Source organism: Macrobrachium rosenbergii, chromosome 42 (assembly GCF_040412425.1).
Source record: "Macrobrachium rosenbergii isolate ZJJX-2024 chromosome 42, ASM4041242v1, whole genome shotgun sequence".
NCBI lineage: Eukaryota > Metazoa > Arthropoda > Malacostraca > Decapoda > Palaemonidae > Macrobrachium > Macrobrachium rosenbergii.
Genome location: NC_089782.1, coordinates 32014236 through 32039235, shown reverse-complemented (window position 1 = coordinate 32039235; position 25000 = coordinate 32014236). Strand labels below are relative to the sequence as shown.

General features: G+C 33.1%; 1 protein-coding gene across 1 annotated transcript in view; it reads left to right on the top strand.

Moving 5' to 3' along the window:
* Tsp68C (Tetraspanin 68C) overlaps positions 1-25000 on the top strand; it is a 74456-nt gene that overhangs the window by 42768 nt on the left and 6688 nt on the right. The window contains exon 5 of the mRNA XM_067085976.1: positions 12983-13198. Within this exon, the coding sequence (XP_066942077.1) occupies positions 12983-13198 (216 nt within the window). The remainder of the gene's footprint in view (positions 1-12982; positions 13199-25000) is intronic.

Below are 25000 nucleotides of genomic sequence, written 5' to 3'. Positions count from 1 at the left end.
GGGGTGGTGAATAAATAAATGCAGGTCTTCGTGATGATGCATCTCGTCCCATTACGTTGGTTTATGAGAGGCCGTGAGATATTGCATGTGTGGAATTAATTGGAATATTTTATATGACTGTTGTTTTATATATATATATATATATATATATATATATATATATATATATATATATATATATATATATAATATATATATATATATATATATATATATATATACTTACATAAATATACATATATATATATTATATATACAGTATATATATAAATATATATAAACATATATATTATATATATGTATATGTACATTATATATACATACATACATACATAAAAGCACCATAAATTAAGAAAAAGAGAAAACTAACTTATTTTCCTTTTACGCAAATTTCAAAACACTTCAACTGCTTTATTTACAGAAGCAAATTCAATCGTTCTTTTTGCAAACTGACGCTTGTTATATACTGAAGCTCTATGGCTAATAGTATAAGTTAATATTATATTGAAATTGCACTGAAGTCCCAATTACACTGGATATTAACGTGTATCAAAGTTAACGATCACTGAACGCAGTGTTTTTGTGGTTTGCATCAAACATTAACCGAGTGATTTAATGTGGTATGTATATATAAATTTCGTTTCATGGAATTATAAATCAATACTGAGGTATTCAAGTTTGGTTTAGCTAGGTTAAGCCAATGGTTCTTAACCTTTTTATTACCACGCCCCCCTCTAAGAGTTGGTCCTTCCCTCCACGCCCCCCTTACACCTGAGTAAAATTCCCTCCCAGCTTTAAAGGAAAATGAAGAAAAAAAAAAAGAGAATGAGGTGTTTTTATTCTTTTGGGAATGAATTAGTGAGATACTTGACACTGCTTCTTGGTTACTCTTGTTAAGAGAATAACGAATATAAATGGAGAATTTTTATTTTTCCAGAGGGCTCGCACCCCCCTGGGAATTGTTGACGCCCTAGAGGTTGAGAACCACTGGGTTAAGCTATTATGTTTTATAAAACAAACGCCCTCTACACCATACCATACACACATACACACACACTGATAAAAAATAGATAATACTTATGAATAGTATATTTTCCCAATTCCTTCCCCCTCCATCCCTGGGTTGAACATAACCCCTCCCCCTTAACCCCCTTCAAGAAACAGCTATTCTTATCCATAACATTTCACCCTCAAAAATCCTCCCCTCTCCCTCCCCCTTAGCAACTGCGCGTGCGTAAAAAAAAAAGTTCGTGAGCACAATAAAAATTAATAATTTTGTCGTTTTAAAAACTCGAATACATTAATGAAATCAAACTAACATCAGTGGCGAGGCTCAAAACTCGGACAGTAACAGGTAAATAACAAGAAAGCTCAAACAATAGGAAGGAAATAACAAGAAAACTCGACTCAAACAATAACAGGGAAATGATAAGAAAACTCACGAAAATAGCAAAAAAAAAACTATCACCATAACAGTGATAAAACACATCTTTCACGAAAAAAAACCCCACTAACCTTTGAAGTGCAGATTCTCTTAGCACTGTTTTCGTGATGTATTAAAAATAACAACTCGGAGAGAACTGGAATGGTGACACTATCACCACCCTCTCCAACACCACCACCATCGCCAACAAATCACCAACGCCTCGGGTAAGGGATTCGTCGTTCTCACACCCAGCCGTAAAACCGTCGAAATTGATGATGATATTTCTGTAATTTTCCGTCTTAGAGACGATCCTACGATCGTTAATGCTTATCATCGATCATTATCTCGATCCCCTGACGAAGTTACGAAAGTCCAGAGTTCGTAAACAGCCGCGAAAATACGAAAATATAACGAATATTCACGCACTAATAAAGGATTACTCTCACGTGGACACTGAACTGCGAAAACTGGTTTGTTTACATGACGTCACCTAAGCTGGATGCAACGCGCGTCGCTATTGGCCGGATAGTTACCGGCGCGCTGATTGGTTTGGTTAGCTAAGGAGAGCAGCTACTACCAACGTCTTATTGAGGTGTTCAACTTGACGAAATTACTGTTATTACTAAAAAGATTAAGCTGGGAGGTTATATATATATATACACACACACATATATATATATATATATATATATATATATATATATATATATATATATATATATATACATATACACATACACTCTCTCTCTCTCTCTCTCTCTCTCTCTCTCCCTGCCTGTGTTAAACCACCTCCATACACGCTTGCATCTCCCAACAATTACACAGCCATGCACGTTGTACATGTACGTATTTATGTACGTACGTATGTACGTACGTATATACATACGTACGTACGTCCGTGTGGGTAGCAGCCCCGATCGCCCACACTGATGTAAATGTCACTAACTGCTGTGGAAGTCGGCCCTTAAATACCAGTTGAGGACCCATTAACAATCCCACCGGCGCCCTAACAGAGGTCATAGTAGGTCATTGGCCGGCTTTCCACGAACTTTACGGCCGCCGCCCGCATCCAGGGAGTGGGTAGTTTGTTTCTTCAGTGGGAAAAGCAGCGGCGGGGGCGGGGGAGAGAGAGAGAGAGAGAGAGAGAGAGAGAGAGAGAGAGAGAGAGAGAGAGAGAGAGTATTTTTATTTTTTTGTGTTCATTTTGTATTTTAATAATTTTTTTAACACTAGCAATAATGCAGTAGGTGGATCTTTCTGAGAGAGAGAGAGAGAGAGAGAGAGAGAGAGAGAGAGAGAGAGAGAGAGAGAGAGAGAGAGAGAGAGTATTTTTTACTTTTCGTTTTCAATTTATTCAAGCAGGATCATAAATAATAGGAAGAGCTCTCTCTCTCTCTCTCTCTCTCTCTCTCTCTCTCTCTCTCTCTCTCTCTCTCTCTTAATACAATAAAAATAATTAAATTGAAAATATACGATTTCAAACAATCACGAATAACGTGAATCTCTCTCTCTCTCTCTCTCTCTCTCTCTCTCTCTCTCTCTCTGTCTCTCTCTCTCAATACGAAAAACATGATAATTGAAAAATATGATTTCAAACATGATCGCAAACACTATTAATATGAACTCCCCCCACTCTCTCTCTCTCTCTCTCTCTCTCTCTGTCATTTCAAAAGCCACTGATCAACACGAATAAATTATGGATAATAGCTTTTCAGAGTCATCATCAATGATGTGCATCAAAGGGTTCGAAAATGACGTCAAAAGCATTTGATGTCAATTCTGATGTCAATTTTCAATCCTATCAAATACCTATTAGTGGGGACACGCTCTCGACCAAGCGGTTATGTGTTTGTTAGAAATCTGGTTTGTTTGTTTGTTTTTTGTTTGTTATTTGTTTGTCTTGGATGAAGGAAATGTGGTTTGAGAAAAGACGAGTGGGTCTGCCCAGTTGTTTGACTCTTCTTTTGAATTTTAATTTTCTTTACACTTTATTTTCTGTTTCTAAGTTCAAGGTAATTCTACTTTGTTGTGAATCATTTAAATTTATTTATGTCTTAACTTTTGTATCTCGTACTGAATTGAACTGATTATAGAATTTAGGCCAAAGGCCAAGCACTGGGACCTATGAGGTCATTCAGCGCTGAAACGGAAATTGACAGTAAAAAGTTTGAAAGGCGTAACAGCAGGAAAACTTCGCAAGATGGAAGAAAGATAATATGAACGGAGGTACAGTAAAAGGAATGAAAGAGGTTGGAGCTAGGGGCCGAAGGCACGCTGCAAAGAACCTTTAATAGTGCCTACAGTGTACCCCGTGAGGTGCACTGACGACACTAACCCTATACGGGTCGCAAAAATGAAGAATGACTATTATAACCAGCAACAATGAAGAAAGATTTTTATAACCAGCAAAAATGAAGAACGATTTTTATAACCAGCAAAAAATAAGAATGGTTATTATAACCAGTAAAAATGAAGAATGATAATTATAACCAGTAAAAATGAAGAAAGATTATTATAACCATCAAATATGAAGAACGATCATTATAACCAGCAAAAATGAAGAATGATTATTATAACCATCAAAAATGAAGAATGGTTATTATAACCAACAAAAATGAAGAACGATTTCTATAACCAGCAAAAATGAAGAATGATTATTATAAAAAGCAAAAATGAAGAATGATTATTATAACCAACAAAAATGAAGAATGAGTATTATAACCAGCAAAAATGAAGAATGGTTATTATAACCAACAAAAATGAAGAACGATTTCTATAACCAGCAAAAATGAAGAATGATTATTATAACCAACAAAAATGAAGAATGAGTATTATAACCAACAAAAATGAAAAATGGTTATTATAACCAGCAAAAATGAAGAACGATTATCATAACCCAACTCAACACATCAGCCATGTTTATAAGCACTTTGGCAAACTACACAGAAACATTTGTGTATCTCTTTCACCTCTAGATGGAAACAAATGGTTCCTCTCCCTACAGTTTGGGGTATCCTTGGCAAGTGATTATGGCCCTGCCCCCCCACCACCCTTGCAGTGGGTGTTTATTTTTCATTAAATCTACATCAGCTCTGATGGAATGCTATTAAGGCTGACCTAGTGCATGAAAGGATATGATGATGATGATGATAATATGATGACTTTCTGAAGGAATATAGAAAAAGGATTGTAACTATGTGGACACTTCTGATAATAATATTAATAATAACAATTATTATTATTATTATTATTATTATTCAGAAGATTATTGTATTATAATGCGTATATCAACCCTTACGCTTGAAGATGATGAGAAGATAATGAAAATTAATAATCCTGACACATGACGTAATAAATTACCGGAGAAGAGAGAGAGAGAGAGAGAGAGAGAGAGAGAGAGAGAGAGAGAGAGGAGAGAGAGAGAGAGAATCTTCCTCCTGTCACAAGTATAAAAGATACGTGCAAGGCTTGGAGAGAGAGAGAGAGAGAGAGAGAGAGAGAGAGAGAGAGAGAGAGAGAGAGAGAGAAAATCTTCCTCCAATCACAAGTATAAAAGCACATGTGCTAGGCTTGAGAGAGAGAGAGAGAGAGAGAGAGAGAGAGAGAGAGAGAGAGAGAGAGAGAGAGAGAATCTTCCCCCTGTCACAAGTATAAAGGATATGTGCTCTAAGCTTTGAGAGAGAGAGAGAGAGAGAGAGAGAGAGAGAGAGAGAGAGTTTATTTTCATGAATAACCTAAATTGACAGGTAACTCCTACACATTATGACAGATTGTCCTGAGACGTGATTACGTTATGGCGTTTGTAATTACCGGACAACTTACATAAGCTTACGTGAGATAATTACGGGTCGCTTTCATTAAGCGGCTGAGCTCGTTATTAATAACGCTTCTAGCCTTAGTCGTTTGGCTGAGGATAACGCATAACAGGGCGTTATTTTTGATGAAGTATATTAGCCGTTGAAATTATTTTTGCCTGGGCGCGTTATTATTATTATTATTATTATTATTATTATTATTATTATTATTATTATTATTATTATTTGCCTGGGACATTATTATTATTATTATTATTATTATTATTATTATTATTATTATTATTATTATTTGCCTAGGATATTATTATTATTATTATTATTATCATTATTATTATTATTATTATTATTTTTTATATTACCGTTATTATTATTATTATTATTATTATTATTATTATTATTATATTTGCCGGGATATTATTATTATTATTGTAATTAGTATTATATTTTATTATTATTATTATTACAATTATTATTATTATTGTCATTATTAGTCAGAACAGCAACAAAAGGAGAGGATAGCAAAAGGACATTTTTAAAACACTAACAACATACCGCGTCCTATTGAACGACATTCACGTTCCAATAATAATTCTGGAATTAACCTTAAAATAGCACCGGCATTCAGGGGAAATGAAGCTGTATAATTGTAATTGAAAACCTATTCGAAGTCGGGTTTACCCTTTCATTAATGATTATTGGGTACTTTTTTTTTAATTTGGGCAAATTATTATTATGATTTTACTCAAATCATTTAATAATTTAGTTGTTTGTATATTGGTAATCGAGAGAGACAGAGAAATAGAAATTATAAACAAGAGTAATGCAAATATGTATGATGTTGAAGTACGCACACACACACACACACACACACACACAGAGAGAGAGAGAGAGAGAGAGAGAGAGAGAGAGAGAGAGAGAGAGAGAAGTGTATATATACACATAGAGAGAGAGAGAGAAGTATATATACAGTAGAGAGAGAGAGAGAGAGAGAGAGAGAGAGAGAGAAGTATATATACAGGTATATATACAGAGAGAGAGAGAGAGAGAGAGAGAGAGAGAGAGAGAGAGTATATATATACAGAGAGAGAGAGAGAGAGAGAGAGAGAGAGAGAGAGAGAGAGAGAGAGAGATATATATAAATACAGAGAGAGAGAGAGAGAGAGAGAGAGAGAGAGAGAGAGAGAGAGAGAGAGAGAGAGAGAGAGAGAAATATATATACAGAGAGAGAGAGAGAAGAGAGAGAGAGAGAGAGATATATACAGTATACAGAGAGAGAGAGAGAGTAAAAACAATAACAATTATATATTAATAAAAAGAGAGATAGGTATATATGTATATACATACATATGTATCCACAGTATACATATATATACGTTTGTGTGTTTGCGTGCGTTGTGCAGACATACATACATGAATAGACAGCTACATACACATACATTGCCACCCTCATCTCAAGCACACCAAAAACGTAAAAAAATGCAAAAAAAAACAAAAGATAAATAAGAAACCCAACATAATGACCCCGTAACGTCCGTCATTTGACGTCACCGAAGAACGTCGTTACGTCTGGGGGTATTGCCCCGTTCATGGGGCCATAAAGACCTCATTTCTAGGCGGGCCACCAAGATTAGTGGCCCTGGTCATGGGCCGTGGGACTGCCGAGGAGAAGATGAGCTGGACCAAATGGGGCCACCTTTTCTTAGCCAGGATCGCTTATGATGAAGGTTTTGTGGGTTATAAGCAGAATGATTTTCTTATTGGATATGTGCCTCTCTCTCTCTCTCTCTCTCTCTCTCTCTCTCTCTCTCTCTCTCTCTCTCTCTCTCTCGCTAAATATATTTACAATATACAGTATATAATTATAAATATATACACACACCTATCTCTCTGTTTTTTTGATATATATATTTTGCTCACAGTTCATATTGTCCCCTCTCTCTCTCTCTCTCTGTATAAACATATATACTTATTCTGCTTTAGCAATCTATATTATAGTATTCATATTATCCTTGGTTATATAATAACAATAATGATAATAATAATAATAATTCGAATTATATAATAATAATAATAATAATAATAATAATAATAATAATAACAATAATAATAATAATAATAATAATAATTATAATAAATATAAAAACAAGATCGAGAATAATAATAATAATAATAATAATAATAATAATAATAATAATAATAATAATAATAATAATAATGACTGCCACCCTCCCATCAGCATATATCAAAGTTGGTTCAACGCACATTGTAGCAAAACAATGACGATGCCTTTTGACATGGGGAGTTTGATTTATTTATTTTATTTGTAGTTTTGCGCTCAATTGAATCTCTGTATGTTGGAGAGTAACGAGGTTGTATCATTTTCAACCTGATGTAAGGCTATTATTATTCTCTGGTTTAATGAGCGTTGGATGGAGCGCGCGAGCGCGCTCATAAAGGGGTGGGCTTACACAGATTTATGTTTATGGACATATCTAGGTATATACATATGTATATATATACATGTATATAATGAGTGTGTGTGTTTGCATATATACATATGTATTTATATATTTATATATATGTATATATATGTAATGTATATATATATATATGCATATATATATTATATATATACGCATATATACAACAGAATTTTGCTCAACAACATAATTATTCAGACTCTTTTTCATAATTGTAACCTGTACTTCTCTTTAATTTTTAAAGACGCCACGAGAGAGAGAGAGAGAGAGAGAGAGAGAGAGAGAGAGAGAGAGAGAGAGAGAGAGAGAGAGAGAGATTCGTATTGTTCACGATCCCGTTTGAAATCGCTTTAAATTTTCCTCTCATTATTTATATTAAGAGAGAGAGAGAGAGAGAGAGAGAGAGAGAGAGAGAGAGAGAGAGAGAGAGATAGAAACAAGCGTGCCAAGCTGATGGGTTATAGTTTAATGACCCCTATATTCGGGTACCCAAGGGGTCAATAAAAGAGGTTTTTAATGTACCCTGAAATGATCTTTTTCAGAATTACTTTTTTAAATGGGCTGAATCTGACTCACGTTTATGTATCTGACCTCTCTCTCTCTCTCTCTCTCTCTCTCTCTCTCTCTCTCTCTCTCTCTCTCTCTCTCTCTCTCTCTCGTCATGTTTTGAGATTACTTAGAGGAACGAATGTTTATAAACATATAAATGTCAGTGGTGTTCTATGTGTGAGGGTGTTGTGTTAAATGTGTGAATGTGTATGTATGTATATGTATATATATTACACATACATACATATATATATATATATATATATATACTAACATATTTATAGTTATATATATATATATATATATATAATATATATATATATATATTTGTATATATAAATATATTAATATATATATACACACATATATATATTATATATATATTATATATATATATATATATATATATATATATATATATATATATATATATATATATATATATATATATATATATATATATACACATATACATATATATATATATATATATATATATATATATATATATATATATATATATATATATATATATATATATATATATATATATGCACATTTTTTCAGTACACTTCTTAATGCAAGCATTCAGTAAGGTGCAACTCATCATAATTCAATAATTATTTGTTCAGTTATAATTTTTTTTGTGAATGAACTTGTGGACTCATTTTCATTTTTATTAACACTATACATTCTTCATTTATATAAAAGTTCCACGTTTGCATTAAACACTTGAAAACATTCTTATATTACGAAATGTTACCTAAGTGAATGATCTAGATTTTATTTTTTTAAGGCAAAAATGTCATGACATTTAACTTTCTAATCTGACACATATATTAAAATCTATTCTGTCAATTCAGAACTCCTTCTCAAACCAAGTAAATAAACAAAGTTAGGTTAACCCACTTTCACTGTTCCCACAAATCTTTTAGGTTTTATTTTCCTAGTTCAGTATATAAATAATTTCCCACGATTCTGTATCAAAATACAATTTTTATCGGGAAATATCCAACATACTTCAGACCTTAATAATGTCCTCCACACATTCGCTTGAAAATAAAGAAACCTTTATATATTTCTAAGCTCTGCGCACCTCCAACTCTCAGTCACCTTTGCAAGGACAATTTCCTTTTATTTTTTTTACTTTTAGGTGAAATTTTGGTAAGGGGGGTGAGGGGTGGGCCATAAATTTCGTGCCGTTCGACGGGGAACGTCCCTCGTAAACCAATACTCTCCTGTAACAAATGGATTAGCTGGGTCCCAAAATGCGACGAATTTTCAAAAATTCGTTTCATATTTGCTCTCTGATTTGTTGTCGATCAGCGAATTTGTGGGTTTTAGTCTTCTGTAAAAGAAAACTATTGTGACGGCTTTGTCTGTCCGTCCGCACTTTATTCAGTCCGCATTTATTCTGTCCGCCGTCAGATCTTAAAAACTACTGAGGCTACAAGGCTTCAGACTGGTATGTTGATCATCCACCTTCCAATCATCAAACATACCAAATTGCAGCCCTCTAGCTTCAGTAGTTATTATTTTATTTAAGGGTAAAGTTAGCCATAATCGTGCTTCTGGCAACGGTACAGTATAGCCCACCATCGGCCCGAGGTTAAAGTTTCATGGACCGCGGCTCATACAGCATTATACCGAGACCACCGAAAGATAGATCTAATTTCGGTGGCCTTAATTATACGCTGTAGCGGCTGTACAGAAAACTCGATTGCGCTGTAGAAACTTCGGCGCATTTTTTACTTGTTTTAATCATAAATGAAGAATTACGATAAAAATTGTTCATTTAATATTAATTTTGAAGTTTTGATTCTGTCTTGAACTAAATATTCCTTCTTTCAACTTTTTGTGAAATTTGAGCTTTGAATGTCGGTAACATTACTGCTTTTGTGTGTGTGTGTGTGTGTGTGTAGGTGTGTGAGTGTGCGTGTGTAGGTGTGTGAGTGTGCGTGTGTAGGGGTGTATGAGTGTGTATAAGTGTGTTTTTGCTTTGTATTCTAACTCCCGTTTGTTTCCAGAATTACGATAAAATACTTCATTCGATGATAATTTTGAGGTTTTCATTCTGTCTTAAAAAAAAATTCGTTCCTCAGTGATTTGTGAAAAAGAACAGCTTCGAATGTAGGCAACATTACTGTTTGTGAGTGTAGGTGTGCGTGTGTTTGAGTGTATGTGCATATGTGTGTGTTTGTGTGTAGAAAAATTTTTAGGGTTATATTCTAACTTAAGACAAATATTCGCTCTTTCAGTGATTTGTGAAGAATACTGAGCTTCTAATATCTATGACATTACTGGTTTTGTGTGTGTGTATGTATGTGTATATGTGTGTGTGTGTGTCTTAAAACCGTAACTCACGCTTGTATCCCCCCCCGCCCCAACGCCACTTGAAGAGTAAGCTCGACAGTATCTCTCACCTTCACCTAAGAAGTGAAACCTGACTTGCCAAAAATCATTTTATTGTCACTCCCACAAAAAAAAAAAAAAGAAAATCCTCTCGAAGACCTTTCATGAAGGCACGTGATTTTTTTTATATATGACCTTTGAATGTCCATTAAAAAAGGGCGGTTGTTTCTTGATGGTAAGTTTTATGGTTTTAAAGCAAGAGAGAGAGAGAGAGAGAGAGAGAGAGGGAAAAATGCCACATGACAGACTTCTGCACTGGTAACGACTGGAAAGTGTTTATGGGGTGACCTTGGTGTTGAGTCTGAGGGAAAAGTGGACCACAGTGACTTTTGTGCAGCAAGGATTTGAGCTACAAAGGATGTTTTCTACAGAGAGGAAATGAAATGCACTTCTGTAGGAGGCGACTGGGCTGCAACACTGCTTTTCACGGGAAGGAATTGAACTACAAAGGCTGTTTTCTAAAGAATGTTTTCTACAGAAAGGAAATGAGACGCAGTTTTGTAGAAGGGGACTGGGCTACAAAACTGCCTTTTACAAGAAGGAATTGAGCTACAAAGACTGTTTTCTAAAGAATGTTTTCTACAGAAAGGAATTGAATCGCAGTTTTGTAGGAGGCGACTAGGCTACAAAACTGCTTTTTACAGGAAGGATTTGAGCTACAAAGAATGTTTTCTACAGAAAGGAAGTGAAAGGCAGTTTTGTAGGAGGCGACTGGGCTGCAACACTGCTTTTTACAGGAAGGAACTGAACTACAAAGACTGTTTTCTACAGAGACAATGTTCTACACAAGAGAACTGAAATACAAAGATTACTTTTTAGAACTGAGCTTTACAGGAAGGAGTTGAACCACAAAGACTGATTTCTACAGAAAGAAAATGAGCTACAAAGACAGTGTGCTACAGAAGAGAACTAAACTATAAAGACTGCTCTTTCGGGGGGAAATGAGCTGTAGACTTTTATACATTGTGGAGCTGAACTACAAAAACTGTTTTCTGCAGAAAGGAAATGAACTATAAAGACAGTGTTCTACAGAAGGGAACTAAGATATAAAGATTGCTTTATGTACCTGAGCTATACAGACATTTATACAGTATGGAACTGAACTACAAAAATTGTTTTCTACAGAAAGGAAATGAACTACAGAGACAATGTTCTACAGAAGGGAACTAAAATATAAAGATTGCTTTATATAACTGAGCTATAAAGACAATTGTGCAGTATGGAACTGAACTACAAAGACAGTTTTCTACAGAAAGGAAATGAACTATAATTGTTCTACAGAGAGGGACTGAAATATAAAGTTCAATAATGAATATTTTGCATGTTGGTGAGTATTTTACTGTGCCACCTTGACCTATTTTTCAAGATCATGTGTTAATTCTAACATAATTATTGTATTTTTCCTCAGAATAATGATCCTGTTTGGCAGGCACAGGCACAGCAGATTGTGATAATTTTTTCTAATGTGTTGCTAACCTTTACATAGTTTTAAGGTCAAGGTCAACTTAAAGTCATATGCCACAGCAATTTCATTACAAGTTGTCAGTGTTGAATGTCATCATCTAATCGTCAGAACAGGTTCACATGAAAATTCATTCTGTGTTTTATGTTAATTTGTTAATATAATGCTGACCTAGACAGATTTTCAAGGTCACAGGTCAACTTAAAGTCATGCACAGCAATAATTTCATTACTTAAGACAATGTTGGATGTCCTTTTCTGTGTCAGAAAAGGTTTAGAAGGAAATGAAGCCTATATTTTATGAATCTTTCTTTAGTCTCTAATGAAATGTAGCAAAAAAACCAATTAATATCAATTCAGTATCATAACAATTAAAGTCTCAAATGAAACATTGCCAAAAAAAAAATTTATATTAAGTCAGTATCATAATATCTTTTTTAGTCCTAAATGAAATATTACAAAAAAGCAAATATTTTATATAATGAAGTATAGAGTAAAACCTCTTGATTTCTACAATATTTAATATAATTTCCACATAAAACTTTCCATTCGTTTTTTTCTGTGGTGAAGATTAAAAAAAATTTACTCCAAATCTACTCCCAGTTTCTGTGGTGAATATAAAAAAAATCTACTCGAAATCTACTCCCAATTTCTGTGCTGAAGATAAAAAAAATCTACTCGAAATCTACTCCCAATTTCTGTGCTGAAGATAAAAAAAGTCTACTCCAAATCTACTCCCAATTTCTGTGCTGAAGATAAAAAGATCTACTCCAAATCTACTCCCAATTTCTGTGGCAAAGATAAAAGAAAATCTACTCCAAATCTACTCCCAATTTCAGCTCCAGTGTTGCGGAGTTCGCGACCCAACGGATTGGGCGGAGTCCCGTTGGAGGGTGGAAAAATTGGGCGGGGAAGACCGGGTGGTCCCCCTCACCTGCTGCACCCTTCAGGAGACGCAGCCCGCCCACGCCGCCCACATCAACCCGAAACCCGTCAATGAGACCCTGTGTCAGAGTACCAGGCGAATATCCTACGAAGTGGCAAGACATCAGCAGGTGAGGTTTGTGTGTGTGTGTGTGTGTATGTGTGTATGAATGTATGCGTGTGTGTGTATGTATGCGTATATACAGCATATACACATATATATTTATATTGTGTGTGTCCCATTTTATAAAGAAAATTCAAATAATCTAGAGATAATCAAAACTATGTTACAAGAACCTTTTGTAAATTGCATATGTATGTATATTTATGTATAAACACATACATACACACGAATATGTATATATACGTGCACATATATGTATATATATACTGTACATGTATATGTATGTATTTATATACATTATTTATCTATATATATACATAAATGTGTATATAAATATATATATATATATATATATATATATATATATATATATATATATATATATATATATAAATATATATATATATATATATATATATATATATATATATATATATATATATACATATACATATACATATACATATACATATACATATACATATACATATACATATATATCTTTCTCCCATTCCATAAACAAGCTCAAAGCAATTACACCAGACCTACAAAAGTATGGGAGGAAGTTAAACCCACCACCCAATTTATTTAAACCACAAAAAACTTTCTTTTACCCCATTTTACGAAATCATAATATTCACCCAGAAAGTTTTCTCTCTAAAATTGGGGGAAATCTCAAATGACTGTATATAATGACTGTAAATAAGGTCTACACGGAGTAGTGGGAGATTCTGGAAACAGGAAAATATTGTTACAATCGGAAACAGGAAAATATTGTTACAAAACGAGTTTGGAATTTACATAAGAAATGGTTGAAACTGTCTGTCTGTCAATTTATTTTTTATCTATTCACAAAATAAATACATAGATAGCCATTTACCCTATTTATTTATGTAATAATTAAATATTTATTCATCTATTTATTTTTTTACGAATGAATAGGTAATATTACTTATTATTTCAAGAGAGATTTAAGCAAAATAAATCATTTTTCAATGTTACAAAATATGAAAATTAAGACACAAATAAATTACCTTGACGAACAAAACAAAAAAGTAAAGAAAAACCAAAATAAATATAAAAAGCAATTTTTTGTTACTACTACAAAAGTATTGTTTCTTATTATATCAAAAAGATTTAAGCGAAACACATAATTTTTCAGTGTTACGTAAAAAGAAAATTAAGACACAAATAAATTGTCTTGACGAACAAAAACAAACAAGTAAAGAAAATATCTCAAAAGGACGCCATGAATAATTTGTCTCAGAATGAAGACAATTTTCAAATGTATTTTTCGCCTTAAAAAAATCCAGCTTGGAATTTCGTCTGTAGGGAATCAGTGAACAGAGCAAATGACCTTTTAATACTAGGGGAGAGAGAGAGAGAGAGAGAGAGAGAGAGAGAGAGAGAGAGAGAGAGAGAGAGAGAGAGAGAATTTCCTTTTCCTTCCCCTGTGAGATGAATAAGACCATTTCGTACATTTGTATACTTATACAGCTCTAGAAGAGAGAGAGAGAGAGAGAGAGAGAGAGAGAGAGAGAGAGAGAGAGAGAGAGAGAGAGAGAGAGAGAGAAAGTATAAAAATATAAGGAAATTATTCGTTATATGAAAGAACGAGAGAGAGAGAGAGAGAGAGAGAGAGAGAGAGAGAGAGAGAAAACAGTATAAAAATATAAGGAAATTATTCGTTATATGAAAGAACGAGAGAGAGAGAGAGAGAGAGAGAGAGAGAGAGAGAGAGAGAGAGAGAGAGAGAGAGAGAGAGAGAAAAAAAAAGCAAATAATTCGTTATATGAAAGAACGAGAGGGAGAGAAAGTAGGAAGCGAAAGAGAGAGAGAGAGAGAGAGAGAGAGAGAGAGAGAGAGAGAGAGAGAGAGAGAAGAAGCACAATAAAAAGAGGGAATAATTCATTCCTTATATAAAAGAGAAGATGATTACTACTGCCCCCTACCAGGCAAACCGCGCAAAGTTTAACGAATTTACGACCATTTTATGCAAATCAAGGAAGCGTTTTGCATCGGAATTTCTCTGGAGGGAAATGAAGAAAAAGTGTAATTCTAGATAACATAATTTTCCCCCAATTTTTCTTTTTTTTTTTTTTTGGAAAAAATGCAATCTGGCGCCTGGGAGTGATTTTGTTTATGCAATACTTAGGTTCAGATTTCCTTGAGCGCCCTTGAGAGAGAGAGAGAGAGAGAGAGAGAGAGAGAGAGAAATTGTGATATTATTCTTTTTATATGTTAAGGACGATTTTTAGATTATATGTTTACAAAAAGAATACACGTACATGTATATCTCTCTCTTCTCTCTTTCTCTCTCTCTCTTTATATATATCTTATATATATATATATATATATATATATATATATATATATATATATATATATATATATATATATGTATGTATAGATATGTTTTACACACACACACACATATATATATATATGAACATATATACAGTATATATATATATATATATATATATATATATATATATATATATATATATATATATATATAGATATATAAGAGAGAGAGAGAGAGAGAGAGAGAGAGAGAGCAAGACCTTGCACTTTAAAAAGATCTGTCAATTTGTACCACATCTTCCCAGTTACACTTTCACCGATATATTTAGTGATAAAAGAAATAAAAATAAAATACCAAAATCGTGATTCCTGATGTGAACGTCAAAGAAAATGATGTTGACTGAATTTTAACTCCCAAATCTGAACTTCGGTTATAAATATAAAATAATTCTGAATGTTAATCTAACACTTGTCTTATGTCAGTGGAAAACCTATTCTTTTTTTGTTTCCCCTTTCACCTTACCCTGGTCTTCAAAAGGGTATCAGGACCAGGATGCCCTTTTGCATATCGGAATCTGCATAAAAACTAAAAAAAAAAAAGGGGGTATAATCTAGTGTAGGGTATTACCTGTTTCGGGGAATACCCACACCATACCTCTGAATGGTTCGCTGATTCTGAGAAATGCCAGATCTCAGCTTGTTGTCTATTGCCAAGGGGGGTTAGAATATGATAATGATTTGGGATGGCCTTGGTTTGAAATTTGGTTTATTTACCTGAAGTATCTTTGGTTTAAAATTTGTTTTTTTTTTCTGCTGCCATGGGGGGGAGGATATGGTAATGATTTGGGATGGTCTTGGTTTGAAATCTGGTTTATTTACCTGATATATCTTTGGTTCAAAATTTGTTTTTTTGTCTGTTGCCAAGGGGGAAGAATATGGCAATGATCTGGGATGCCCTTGGTTTAAAATGTGGTTTAGCAACCGAGGTATCTTTGGTTTAAGAAGTGGTTTGTTTCTCTCAAGCACCTCTGGTTTAAGATGAAGTATTTTGGGTTTAAAATTTGGTTTATTTATCTAGAGTATCTTTGGTTTAAGATGAAGTATTTTCGGTTTAAAATTTGGTTTGTTTATCTGGAGTATCTTGGTTTAAGATTAAGTATTTTGGGTTTAAATTTTGGTTTATCTATCTGGGGTATCTTTGGTTTAAGATGAAGTATTTTGGGTTTAAAGTTTGGTTAATTTATCTGGAGTATATATATATTTATATATATATACAGTATCTATAAATATATATGTATATATACAATGTATATATATTAATATATATATATATATACTGTATATATACATATATATACAACCTATTTGTAAATAAAAGGTTTAACCACCGCTAGAACCATGTACCTTTCACTGCTATGAATAATTACCTCCAGATTATGATCCAGATAAATTATAATCACTACAGAAACTAAACTCAGCCTGCCAGAAAGACCCAGACTAAAAATGACTTAGCGATTTCTTAAACAAACAAACCTTTCAAGTCCCCACAAAATACTGCTTAAATTCGTGAAGAAAAAAAAAAAGACATCATTCATCCCACAAAAACGTCAACACAATTAGACCCACTTTTGTACCTGTAATGATTTGTCGTAATCAAGGGTAAATACCCTTTTTTTAATTATTGTTGTTTGTATTCACATTTACTGTTTAGAATTATATTTACCATCTGGTTATAAAGAGAGACTGTGCGATAAGTGGCCACTTAGGAGTATTGGGAGCCGGGCAGCCATTACTCAAGAGATATGAATTAGTGATTATATGTTTGTGTTTACTCGAAGCTTGTCAACAAAGATAGAATCAGGCTTATTAAAGGCATAAATGGAGGCTGGATTATAATGTGTTCTTAAGGACGTTCGTCCCATTAATTTATAACAATGAAATAGACCTTAAGACTCTTAGATGAGTCTGACGGTATTTGATAAACGCCTGTTGACTCTCTTAGTGGTAAAAAGCCTTTGTTTGTTGAGTGAGAGAAGCAGTTACCTGGCACTTCATTTACGTGATTATTTGAGTCAGTTAGTGTATAGAGAATACCGAGATAGGGAGATTTGGGAGGGAATTGTGTTTTGAATAGGAGAAATTGAGATAAAAAATATATATATATATATATATATATATATATATATATATATATATATATATATATATATATATAATATATATATAGGTGTGTATGGATGTATGTATATACAAGTACATATATATATATATATATATATATATATATATATATATATATATATATATATATATATATATATATAACACAATGCACTAAAAACTGAAAATAAATCTTTTGAGACACACCAGGACTTTCTTACGATTAATCATGTCTACAAAAAAAAATAAAGCGTGGGCGCCAGACATGGAAAAAAGCGCTAAACGAAAAGAAATATATATTTTTTTCATTTCTTTTAGCATTTCCTTCCATGTTCGGCGCCCACGCTTTTATTTTTGTAGACATGATTAATCGTAACAAAAGTCCTGGTGTGTCTCAAAAGATTTATTTTTCACTTTTTAGTGCGTTTTAATAAAATCGTCTTTTAAATTTTTTTTTAGATTTTTTATTTTGTACTTTTTAGTTTTGACAGAAATTGTAACCGAGAAAGGCAAAGAAGTTGCGAAAAATCCGAAGAGTTTCATACAAATCCTGAGATGCTGGGAGAGGTCACTGTAGGGTCATTAGAGGTCACTGCTGACCTACTGATCATGGAAGGTTGTATTGTCACCGGGATTGAGTAACCATGGAAAATTTCAAGTCCATCGGATGAAGGGAACAGGTAGAAAATTGAGTTACAAGATTTGAAGACAGACATACAGACAGACAGACACAGAAGTCAAGTTAAATCAGAGCATGTAAAAATGGATGTATGTATGTATGTGTGTGTGTGTGTTTGTTCCAGCATAACTCTAAAACACGCAGAGCAATTTCAACCAAACTTGGTATACGTATGACCTACTATCTAGAAAAGAATACTTGGTGGTAAGACATCACTAGCACCAAAGGGCACCAAAGGTGGTGGGGGTGGGAAGGGCTTCCCTGAAATGGCTCTGGTTCTGCTAGTAGACCTAGTAACTAAATAAATTCTATGGGTTTATCATACCTCATTTTGGTATACATATGACAATCTGGAAAAGAATATTGTGGGTGGGTGTAAGACATCACTGGCACCATAGGTGAGGGGGTTGGGAAGGGAGTGACATGTAAAAATAACTGAAAACGACAGATATTAGTGTAATCCATAGTTTTCGAGGTTGCTGAGATGAATAGTGACACTCCTGGTGCCTTTTAAGTCCAAGTTTAGCCCTGATAGGAAGGAGGGGTGAGATGGGTGAAATATAAAATGTCAAAAATGTTAGGCAATGTAACTAAAGCAACTATGTTAGCCTAACAGGAGAGAGAGAGAGAGAGAGAGAGAGAGAGAGAGAGAGAGAGAGAGAGAGAGAGAGAGAGAATTTATCGGTTGTCATTTAGAGTTTTCCAGGGCAGTGCCAGGTTGGTCAGTTAATATGTAAATATATACAAATATATACATATGTATGTGTGTGTGTGTTACCAACCCTATAATTAACCTTGTTCACGACGATATTATTAACTGAACAAAACCATAAAATATATATATATATATATATATATATATATATATATATATATATATATATATTGAAAATAAAGAAAATTAAAGAAAAAAAATTTTCAAAATGGCAACAAAAGCCCAGTTTTATCTAATAACGTGACACATATATATTGCAACACTCCGCCCCTCACCTCTCTTCCTGTTTGTGCGCACTGATTACCCACAAGGCCATTCAGAACATCCGGTCCTTTTGCGTTTTGGGGGGAAATTCCGGAAGTTGGAGAAAGAGCGGCGGGGGGGACGGGGTGAAAGGGGGTTGGTTGGTATAGTGCAAAATAGATATAGGTCGATATATCAATAGATTATGCAGGTGCATGCGTATTAATAAATTTATGGTGAATGCACAGAGAGAGAGAGAGAGAGAGAGAGAGAGAGAGAGAGAGAGAGAGAGAGAGAGAGAGAGAGTTTGAAATATCTAAACAATTACTTGAGAGAGAGAGAGAGAGAGAGAAGACATGTTTTTGAGAGAGAGAGAGAGAGAGAGAGAGAGAGAGAGAGAGAGAGAGAGAGAGAGAGAGAGAGAGAGAGCTTTGATGAAGTATGTACACGACCAGTATATGAAGAGAGAGAGAAAAGAGAGAGAGAGAGCTTTGATGAAGTATGTACACGACGACCAGTATATGAAAAGAGAGAGAGAGAGAGAGAGAGAGAGAGAGAGAGAGAGAGAGAGAGAGATGTGATACAGTATCCATACAACCAGTACATCGAGAGAGAGAGAGAGAGAGAGAGAGCTTTGATGAAGTATCTATACAAGTATAAGAAGAGAGAGAGAGAGAGAGAGAGAGAGAGAGAGAGAGAGAGAGAGAGAGAGAGAGAGAGAGAGAGTCAAGAAAAGCCCTGACATCACTAAACAAAGTTACTATTTCATCTAGACACTTTAAGGCAACACGCCCACCTGAACTGATTTCCCAGAACACCAAAACAGTGACTTGCAAAATAATAAAAAGATAAATCCATTTAAAAAGCGTAAATAGATCAAAGAACCTTATATTTTTTCTCTGCATCCGTGACTTGCCCAGCTTTGAAAGCCGGACGAGACGTATTGACCATCTCATTCAACTCTGCCCTAAAACAGCCAACGGGTCCTAAATCATTTGGGGAGGTGATTCGGCAAAAGCGATCGACAAGAATACTCTTAATTCCTCGTGAGGCGAAGTGAAAGTGGAAATGAGTATTTTTGTCTCTAAGTGTTTTTTTTTTTTTTTTTTTAAATCTTTTGGGGGTCTTTGTAGCGTTTTTTTTTGTGATTTGTGGTCTGGAAATGGTCTTTATTGCGAGGTGATATAAGGCTGTTTTTTTTTCTTCTCTTTCTTGTTGTTTAAGTGTTGGCTATAAACTCCTGATTGCATAACAACAGCTTTTATCATAGGTCAGTTGGTAGCGCACTGGCCTTTCATTTAGGAGACTGGGGTTCGATCCCGATGTGAGGCAGAAATTTATATACATATATATATATATATACATAATATAAATATATATATATATATATATATATATATATATATATATATATATATATAAAATGTATGTATAATATACATATATATATATATATATATATATATATATATATATAAATTATTTATAAATAACTCATATCTATACCTATACATATATATAATATATATATATATATATATATATATATATATATATATATATATATATATATATATATATACAAAAATACATACATACAAACATATGTACACCTCGTGCTTTTATGCAAAATAAGAGGCCTATGGGAATAACGTCAACTATCAATTACAATTTTGCGAAGCCATTCTTACGAACTGACCTTACACACACACACACACACACATGCACACACACACAGGCCTATGAAATCCTCACAGTTCGTGGTATTACGTGAAAACGAATTTCCCAACTAAACCTCGCAGCCATGTCATCCGGCCTATTAAATGTCATTTACAAACTTTGCAAACTGCGTCTTAAACTTGTTTCAATGCCTCCTTTCTTGAAAATTAAGTTCTCGTTGCAAGAGCAGTCTTTATGCAAATTGGCAAGTTTACAGCTCGGAGTTTATATATCCTGCAATAATAATAATAATAATAATAATAATAATAATAATAATAATAATAATAATAATAATAATAATAATAATAATAATAATTAATGCATTATGTTGTGCTAACTATATACATATATACATATATATATATATATATATATATATATATATATATATATATATATATATATATATATATATATATATATATATATATATATATATATACTGTGCAATGTGTTTGTATACTGATAACAGTCAAAATTGACCTCAAAAATTGATATAATATATATACATATATATATATATATATATATATATATATATATATATATATATATTGATAAATCGTGTTTTTCTTAATAAAACGTAGTAGTAAATGATAAAATAAAAAAATAAAAAATGATAAAATTCAACATCTACCACCACCATATTTTGATTACAGAATCAGTAATATATCTCAAAATATTCATAAGACTTTAACAATATTAGGAATTAATATACTTAAAAATAAATACGAGGACAAAACAATTAAATACACAACCTACTTTGACAAGAAAAAACGTGACTTCCCTTCAAACAAACATAAATAAACAAAACTTTAAACAATTTCTGTCCAGCCTCTGTTACCTAGAACTTTGATCAGTCTAAGAGTAAGTAGTTTCCCTCTTCTAAAAGAAAAAAAAAAGAAGAAGAAATGTTTATTTACATCAAAGGCAAGTTGACCAGGCCAATCCCTTTCGTCAAAGGAAATGGATAAAAAAAAAGGGGAGTGGAGTAACTGACTTTATTTTTTATTGTCTTCCCAACCTTTTGTGACCCGAGCTCATGTTTGTATTGATAGACCGTAGTGGTTAGGAGATGATAGCGTTTTACGTAAAGGGTTCTTTTAGGGAAATGAGAGTTTTTTTACGTAAACGGTTCTTTTAGGAAATGAACGTTTTTACGTAAAGGGTTCTTTTAGGAAATAATATTGTTTTACGTAAAGGGTTCTTTTAGGAAATGAGTGTTTTACGTAAGGGGTTCTTTTAGGGAAATGATAGAGTTTACGTAAAGGGTTCTTTTAGGGAAAGTGTACTGTTTGTGTAAATGGTTCTTTTAGGGAAATGATAGAGTTTACGTAAAGGGTTCTTTTAGGGAAATGAGTGTTTTTTTACGTAAAGGGTTCTTTTAGGAAATGATAGTGTTTTACATAAAGGGTTCTTTTGGGGGAATTATAGTGTTTTATGTAAAGGGTTCCTCTCACCTCTTCTCGTTTTCTAATTCCCGTTTTCTCATCATCATAAACTTTACTTTATCTTTCATTTATCCGTTTTTCTGTCTCTTCCTAATTCTCTTTTTCTGTCGAGGAATCTGGAGAGAGAGAGAGAGAGAGAGAGAGAGAGAGAGAGAGAGAGAGAGAGAGAGAGAGAGAGAGAGAGAGAGAGAGAGAGGCGGGGGGAGCTTTGATGAAGTATCCATACAACAAATATATGTAGGGAGAGAGAGATTCTTCATCAAAATTCTCTTTCTCTCTCTCCATATACTGGTATGGATACTTCATCAAATCTCTCTCTCTCTCTCTCTCTCTCTCTCTCTCTCTATATATATATATATATTATATATATATATATATAGACAATTCACCAAAGATCTCTCTCTCTCTCTTGTCTCACACACTTGTCTATCTAATCTCTCTAGATCTCTCTCTCTCTCTCTCTGAGATGACCATTTACGAACGAACGTCAGACAACGAATGATAACGAAGCTTAAATGAATCTAATTATCCCTGAAACTGGCAAGTGTGTTTGCCCAATCCAATTAGCCCCTTGGGCAAGCACAAAAGCATATACAAGCAAACGAAAGCACCGGAAGTCTTGCCTCGTGAATGCTTCGTGAATGATGTATTATTATTATTATTCAGGAAGATTGTTATCCACTGGTGATTCACATCCGCGCATGTCATTAGTCTTGTTTTTGGTAACCCTGGCGTGACGTCACGAGATACCGTATGGCAATTGTTTGTTACCTAAGATTAGGGGAACTGGATACTTGGACCAGGGATGTTTTGAAGTGCTTTTTTGAATAAAATACAGGAAAACTATTATTAGTGATTTTTTGTCTGCAAATTCTTTAATTATAAAAGATTGGTGTTCAGTAAATTGTTTGTGAGGGAAGTGGTGTTATTTTTGTTTTTGGATAATGAAGTTAACTGATATCTTTGAGTTCTGCTGATGAAATTAGGTATATTGTATGCATATATCCATGTATATACTGTATATATATACACACATATATACATACATCTAGATATGAATTTATATATTCATATACACGTGTATATATAAATTTATATATATATATATATATATATATATATATATATATATATATAGAAGTAAAAGTATACATATATCTGTAGAATGGAATAGGAACATTAAAAATTAAATTTTCTAAAAGTACACAAAATACAAAGGTCATAGGTCGATGTAAGCATGTTGTAATTTTCTTCCACTTTCTTAGTGACTGAATCCGCAATTTCACAAAAGAAAATTTTCTTAAGTATTTAATTATTTTTTCCTCAAGAAAACCCAGGAAAATATTTAATCATATTTAACTAAGTTTCCTCTAAACATTCTTTGATTTTATCAGTCAATTACATTTCAATTACTTCTCAATTCCTGTGGTAGTTATTCCAGTCACCAACACGTGAAATAAAATGTAAAATATATAAAAAGGGTAAAAGATGAATTTCTATGAAAGTTTTACATTTTCGAGCCAGTTACCAACACTTCAATTCCAATTCTGCATTAATTATTTATTATTTAATCATACCAACACGTAAACGAAAAGATAAAATATATAAAAAGGTGAAAGATAAAAATTTCCTATAAAAATTCTTTGAATTTTAGAGGTAATTACCAACAGTTGATAAAATTTCTGTTATATTCCAATTTCTGTGGTAGCTATATGCATCATTACACGTAAAAGAAAAGAGATAAAATATTAAAAATGTAAAAGATAAATTTCTTATAAAAATTCTTTGCTTTTTAGTCAATTATCAACATTAAAATTACATTACGATTCCTGCGGTAGTTATTTCAATCATACCAAGACCTCAATAAAAAAAGATAAAATATATAAAAAAAGGTAAAAGATAAATTCTTGCCAACCTTTTACACAAAATAGACCAGCAAAACTATCCATGTCAACACACGTGTTCGTTTGTCATACATATGACTACGCCTGAACGATTGTTGATATTGTGGAATGGAGTAAAAAAATATATATATATATATCCCGGTGGGGAAACGGAATATATATTTATATAGATTTTTTTTTGTGGGACTGGAAAAAGAGAAAATATACAACAGCCTCGTTCCTACCATGGACCCCCGCCCACCCTGCGCCCCTCCCGAAAAAAAAAAAATGCGAAAATAAAAATTGTTACTCAATTTGCATTCTGGCTGCGCCAATGCCGAAACGAAAAACTTAAAAAATAAACCAATGTGATATTTAAAAATGATACTTTGTTTCACAACGGAAGAAATGCCGGCACTTTGTTTCAAATGTATTCACGGCTTTTTTTTTTTTTTTTAATTTCTATTCTTATTTTTGTATTTTTTTTAAGCAAGGCTTTTATTTTCAGGAAGGGGTAAAATTTGATCAAGAGTTGCCCAGCGATCAAATTGGAATGGAAATGTGTCGGGTTTTGTTGAGCTATTGTTGGGTGTTTGTCCTCTTGATAAGAAGCGAAAACAATTATATACCTGTTTTGGGGAGTATGTAATTG